Source organism: Nannospalax galili, unplaced genomic scaffold (assembly GCF_000622305.1).
Source record: "Nannospalax galili isolate Female #2095 unplaced genomic scaffold, S.galili_v1.0 scaffold2200, whole genome shotgun sequence".
Lineage (NCBI taxonomy): Eukaryota > Metazoa > Chordata > Mammalia > Rodentia > Spalacidae > Nannospalax > Nannospalax galili.
The window spans coordinates 53,168-59,872 of NW_008346478.1; the positions used below are offsets into that span (position 1 = coordinate 53,168).

The window sequence follows — 6,705 nt, forward strand, 5'->3', positions numbered from 1 at the left end:
CACTCCGTCCATATTTTCCTTTCCACTTCCCTTCATGGGATGATGAAGCACGCACACACACACTAGCTGCGAGCACTTTGACATGTCCTTCCCAGCCTCTGGGACTATAAGAAACTAGCATTTTTTTAATATAATTGAAACAGTTTGGGGTTTTCTGTCATAGCACAACGCTGACTAAGATCAAGACATATCTAGGGAAAGGTTAAGGAAGAACTGTAAATTCTGATATCTTGACATGAAAAATCAATAGAAGCAGATTTCAAGATGAAGGAAGCTATGAAATTTGGAAGAAAACACCAGTAGACCAATGGTTACAGTTACTTGCTTACTGGCTTTGAGCCACAAGGCATGTCAACCCTGCTCAGGGTACATACTTTGGACCATATGAAACTGTTGGTTCCAACTACTATTGATATACAAAAAAAGAATTCCATATGTAAAAGCAGTTGAATCATTTTAGACCCAAGGCATAAATGTGGGTGGTTTTAGAGAAACCGATAGCAGTGAATGATTCAAAACTATAGTGCACACCAACCTGAGCTAGGCTTTCAGACAATCCAGTAAGTTCCTCAAGGAATCAAAGAATGAGCCATAGACTTTCCTTGAATAAAGGGCCATTCTAAGCACCAAGTGCTCTGGGTCAGCTCCATCTCCCTTCCACAGAAGAAATAACTCTCACTCTACTTTCCATTGGAGCATCTCCATCACAGGGATGCAGGGTCATAAATATTGGCATTCAGGGAGAAGGAGAAGATAACGTGGAACACCCCGTGGCCCCTCCTTGCACATTGGCCAGATATACCAATGTTGCAGATCCTAGTGAGGACATTGTACAGACTCTTCTAGGAGAAACCCACCAAGTCCTCCTAACCTCTAAAAACCCTTCAGAAAAAAATTTATTTTAACATTTTAAAAAGAAGTTGTTGGATTGGAAATTATTTTTACATCCTGACTTCTAAATCTTCTCAAGCCTCTAGCCCCGAGGGCATGTGATGTAACCCTGGAGAGGTTTCATTAGGGCGCAGCAGGGAAGAGACGTCCCACGTGTTGGTCCCACGCACAGTCGCATAGGAGCCCCCAGATTCCTTCTGTGTGGAAATGATTTGAGATTCATATGATTAAAATAACTGGTTATAGAAAAAATTTGACAACTTTTGAAGGACCTGGTCTAGACAAAATGAGGAAGGTAGCTCCCTTCCGTCCTCCACCCACATAGCTCAGCACCTCAGGGGCGCACTTACGTCGGGGGTCCCTCACCAAAGCCACGGGAGGGCTCAGCACCATCAGTATCACGGTCAGAGCTGCCAGGCAGGGGCCTCTGGGGAGCCACGGACACACCATGCTGAGGAGAGGGGAGGATGGTGATCAGAGAATCCGACAAGCCTCAGTGACTGAGAACCGTGACCCAACTCCACTCAGCCCCAAGTATAAGAACAAGACATTCATTGTTTTGGTCCTGGGCTAGGTAACTTTGGTGTTGAGCCAATCAGCAGCAGAGGAGAACAGCATCATCAGTTGGTGGTAAGAAGTTCAGGATGAAGGTGTTCTGAGATTTCCAATGTCTTTCATTAAAAGGATGGCTTTAGGTGAGTGGTTTAAGGTGTTGGTCAGCTGCATCCGCAGCACTTTGACTGGACTGCTGTGCTGAACCTTCTCTGTTGACTCAAGGTTAATTTTCGACATCATCATTTTATTTTAGGATAATTAAACATTATGTAACGATATATTCTTTCTTAATGTAATATCTTATATGTATATATTGTTTTTATTTTTTATTGAGCTTTTAAAATTCCATACGATATTTCCCACTCATATCCAGAACCCCTCCCCATCCATGCCTCCCACCCTCTCCCCACCGAACCCTATGCACTCTGCCATACATGCTGAGTCCTATTCATTCAGGCGTTTGTACCCAATATCCTTCAGTGTACATGCGTCCACTGGAGTCTAGTCAGCCCATCTGTGGTTGTATGTAAACCATACTCTCCCTTACCCAGGAACTATCGGTCTTAAATAGTTCTCAATCTAGTGCTGGTCCACCACTTATTTCTCACCTCCCCTTTGAGTCCTTGTTTAATTGAGCTGACATGGTCCTGCATTTGATGCTACCACTGCCACAAGCTCACATGAGCAAGCCTCCAGTGGCCTGGAAGTCTCTACCTCCTTATGTTCATGAACCAGTCCTGGCTCTTAACAATCTTTCTGCCTCTCCTTCCACGATGGTCCCTGAGCCGTGGGTGGTGAGGTTACATATAGGAGTCCCATCCTACACTCTACAGTCTCCTATTCTCCAAAACTTGGCCAGTTGAGGCCTTCTGTGTGTGGCACACTCTGATGTACATGGAAGCCTCACTGGTAAGAGTTGAGGGGTGCATTAGCCCTCTCTCTACCCCTTATTTTGCTATGTTCCATGAGCCTTGGTTGTGGAGATTCCACTGCAGATGTGTCACCTAGTACTGGGCATCTCCCAGGTGTATGTTCTCTGTGCCTGACCAGATGTGCGACTCTGCCGTAGCCTCCGTCTGTTGCAAAAAGAACCTTCTTTGATGAGTGCTGTACGGCATGTTTGTCACTCCAAGGAGGTCTCTTCTGTCTGGCACTGCATTCCCCTCCAAGCAGTTCCTGGGTATACATAGGCATTAATGTTCAGGCATTCTATGTGCATTTCTCATAGGGTCTCCCTCTAGGTTTCCTGGCCCCTTGAGATTCTCACATTCCTACTCTTTTTTCTCCTGTTCAGCCTCCCTCCTCCCTCCCTTCCTAGTCACAGTGCCCCTGTTATCCCCACCCTCCCCTCAATAATATATATATTTCTATATATGCTATATTATATATCTAATGTTATATATAACAATGCACAATGCTGGGGGCTGGAGCGATGGCTCAGCGGTTAAGAACACTGGTTGTTCTTGGAGAAGACCCAGGTTCAAGTCCCAGCACCCACATGAGCTAACAACTGTCCATAACTCCAGTCCCAGGGGATCTGACAGCCTCTTCTGTCCTTCGTGGGCATTGCATGACACGGGTGCACTTACCTACATGCAGGCAATACACACATACACATAAAATAAAAATAAATAAAATTTAATAAAACAAAAAACAATGCATAATGTTATATATATATATATATAAATGCTATATCTAAGATATAGCAATGGACCTGGATAGATGGCTCAGCAGTTAAGAACACTGGTTGTTCTTGCAGAAGACCCGGGTTCGAGTCTCAGCACCCACATGGCAGCTAACAACTATTCCAGGGGATCTAATGCCCTCTTCTGACCACCATAGCATTGCATGACATGGGTACACATACATACATGCAGGCAATACACTCAGACACAAAATAAAAATAATAAAATATTAAAAAAGAAAAGCTGCAGCAAGTCTTTGCTAAAGAGTACATTATAAAATTTTCAGGAAGACACTTTGAATGAAGCATGAATAGTCTGTGTAAATATAATCTTATAATGTGTGAAGTATATGATTCTCATATTATATGCTTATTAGACACTATGTTAATGTAAATGTAATGACTTAGATTCAGAATGTGTTTTGAATGGAAGCTCTACACATGAAACTGAACATTAATTCATACTTTGCCACAGTTCTGATAAGCTGCCTCTCTTTATGTCTTAATCGCTCTCCGGGCAGAATTCAGCACCCTGCAATGATAATCACTGATGTGTAATGGGGGAGTTGTTGGGTACTTTATTCTGCACTCTATTTTTATTTAATTCTAGTATCAGAGTAGGATAACCACCATTTTCAATCCTGTAGATGGAGAGGATGAAATGACTGAGACTAAATACCCCATTTAGGGACCCAGGGCGAGACAATGATCCTCCACAGTCATTCAAGCTCAGTGTGACTCCAAAACCCACAGGGTCACGTGCTCCCTCATCCTGCTTCACATTCAGTTTCTGACAGAATTTATATATAAAAGGATTCCTGTCATTTGTGGTATCAATAAGACTTTCCATTTTAGCAAATGGCACCTTTTTATGTACCTTGAAATAGGAATTCTCCTTCCTTCAGAAGAGAGCCCATATCTGCCTCATTATCTTCCCTCTTGACTTGGATTGATCACATGTAATGACACCCATGGTTCCACACAAGAGTCCTTGTGGTGAAAGCCAACACAGTTCTCAGAATTCCTGGTTCCAAACTGTTGATGTCAAGCATGATGTGTTGGCACAACGTAGGGCAAGTCTGACTACCTCAGAACAGGACAGAAAGTGGACCTCACCATTTGGAAAAATCATACTTCTGATATGGGAAGATCAGAACTTCCTGGAATTCCCAGAATTCAGCTCACAGTTGTTCTTGAATTTGGGAAGATGTCATGCTCCATGCTCTACTGATAACCCAGCACTACAGGTAGGTTTAAACTATCATGTTAACATAGTCAACAGAGAAGCTGTCACCAAGAAACTAAGCAATTGTGATCTATGATGATCTAGGGAGGCAAAGCTAAGCTTTCTCTGAAAATTCCGTAATAAAAACAATGACAAATAAAAGGGATTCCATATCCAGAACATAATTAGGCTGGAGAGATGGATCAGTGGTTAAGAGAACTTGCTGCACCCACATGAGGGCTCACAACTACTTGTTCCAGGGGATCTGACACCCTCTTCTAGTTTTCATTGGCATTGCACTTGTATGTCCAAACACACACTCAGACAAACACATGCATGTACAATTGAAAATAAAAATAAAGGTGGAGAGATGGCTCAGTGGTTAAGAGCACTGGCTGAGGACATGGGTTTAGTTCCCAGCACCCATATAGCAGCTATCAACTGTTTGTAACTCCAAAACCTTCTTCTGACCCCCATGGGCATTGCAACACATGTGATACACTTACATACATATAGGCAAAACACTCATATACACAAAAACAAAATTTAAGAAATAAAAAAAAATCTTAAAAAACCAAGTAAGAACATACTGAACTCCAATTAACGTTATCAAAACTTGCTCATATAAATTTGATAATTTATAAACTATATACATTTATTTTGGGGGATAGGCTAAGACCTATAAATTGAATTTTGTATTTTGTATAAAGTTATGAATATCGAGGGCAAGCTGCTTTAAACTGCTTCTCAGTTCCCTTCAGTGTTGACTCAATATAAGCACAGTTCAGGCAAAACAGTGTAATGAATGTCCCCAAACCATCCATCCCATGGCTGGTCCCGGGGTTGAACTCCTTCACTGAAGGCAAGAGAGAGGCAGCGTCAGCCTCTGCTGAGAGGGAGATGTTCAGAAGGCACCTGAGGAAAGGGGCAGTTAAATTGTTTCCTGGGAGACTGAGGTGGTCCCCACAGCAGTGCAACAGCCCCCTGGCAGTGATGCCTGAGGCGTGAGATTCTTTATATGAATAAATTATAGCATTCTTGTAATTAATAACAGTGGTTTCAAAACAAGATCCTTTCTCTGACTTGAAATCAATCAACTACAGAGCAGCTGTTCACAGCGAGTCACAGGAAAGTTCGGTATTGGTCGGATAGAGCCCTGGAGAGAACCAGATACCAGAGGGCGTGAAAGAACTCCAGCTCTGCCAGAATCAGGATAACAGAGACCCAGCTGGAGGGCACAAAAAGCACAGAAATGGGTGCAGAGCAGACATCTGACTGTGGCTGAGCTGGGGTGTGCATAGTAGGCCAGCACTGGAGAAAATCTCTGCATTTCCTAAAGCACGATGATGGTGCTGTCCCGGGGAGCCACCTTGACACGGCAGAATGCTGCTGCTTCTGCCCCTGGGCTCCCCTAAGACTCACAGCCTTACCGTCTTTGTCAGATGCTCCCAGAGCATGGCTGAAAGAAATCCACCGTCTTGTGGGGGACTCCAGAGAGACACAGAGGGAACAGAATCTGTTTTTCTTTAAGCCTGGCATCTGGGTCACCCAAATGAAGATGTCCCGTGACTGAGCAGGCGCATCTTACCAGTGGAAGCTGGGCCTCAGAGGCTGGAGTCAAATTAGTAGGGAGCAGGCTCTGGTACCCCCGCACCCCCACTGCTGTGCAAGCAGTTGTCCTGCCCACTGAGGGGGGAGTTTCACAGGAGCCTGAAGCCCAAAGTGGCCACAGAGATCTGTAACAACTTGGCCTTGGAAGGGCATCGAGCTCATCTGTCTGTAGTAAATTCAGCTGGGAACCTTGGGTCCTGCATTATCTTGTAGCAGTGAGCAGGGCAGCTGAGAGCTACTCCAAAAAGCTCCAGCCCCGAGAGCAGGCCGGAGAGCAGCCACACAGCCAAACAAGGCAGGGGAGAGAACCAATCAGAGCAGGCGGTGCCCATCCACTGCCCACATGATGGACAGCCTCAGTGAGACAATATTTCGTTTTATATTAAGACACCTTTGGAGGGTCTTCTGGGGATAGATGACAGTTCAGAAGTTGACTCTGTGTGACTTCATGAGAAGAAATAGGCACCAAAGACAGACTTTATTCCCAAAGAGACACAGGAAGGGCATCTGGAAACACAGGACAGGAGACAGAGAGTTGAAAACGGAACACAGAGAGGTTGCCCAGAAAAACAAACAGCCCACAGGCCTGGCCCTGGCTCCCCTGGGAGAGGAGATGAAACTCAAGTCAAAACCACAAGGGAAGCCAGGTGGTCCTGGGGATGATGGACAGGCAGTCTAGCCAAGGCATAAGCTCACAATTTTAGCCTTAAATCGGGTTGGGTGGCAGGGGGGGGTGGGG

At 44.6% G+C, this 6,705-nt stretch overlaps 1 protein-coding gene across 1 annotated transcript in view; it reads right to left on the bottom strand.

The window, feature by feature from the left end:
* LOC103741888 (HLA class II histocompatibility antigen, DR beta 4 chain-like) overlaps positions 1–1,341 on the bottom strand; it is a 17,614-nt gene extending 16,273 nt beyond the window's left edge. The window contains exon 1 of the mRNA XM_008842821.2: positions 1,242–1,341. Within this exon, the coding sequence (XP_008841043.1) occupies positions 1,242–1,341 (100 nt within the window). The remainder of the gene's footprint in view (positions 1–1,241) is intronic.
* Positions 1,342–6,705: the final 5,364 nt, after the last annotated feature.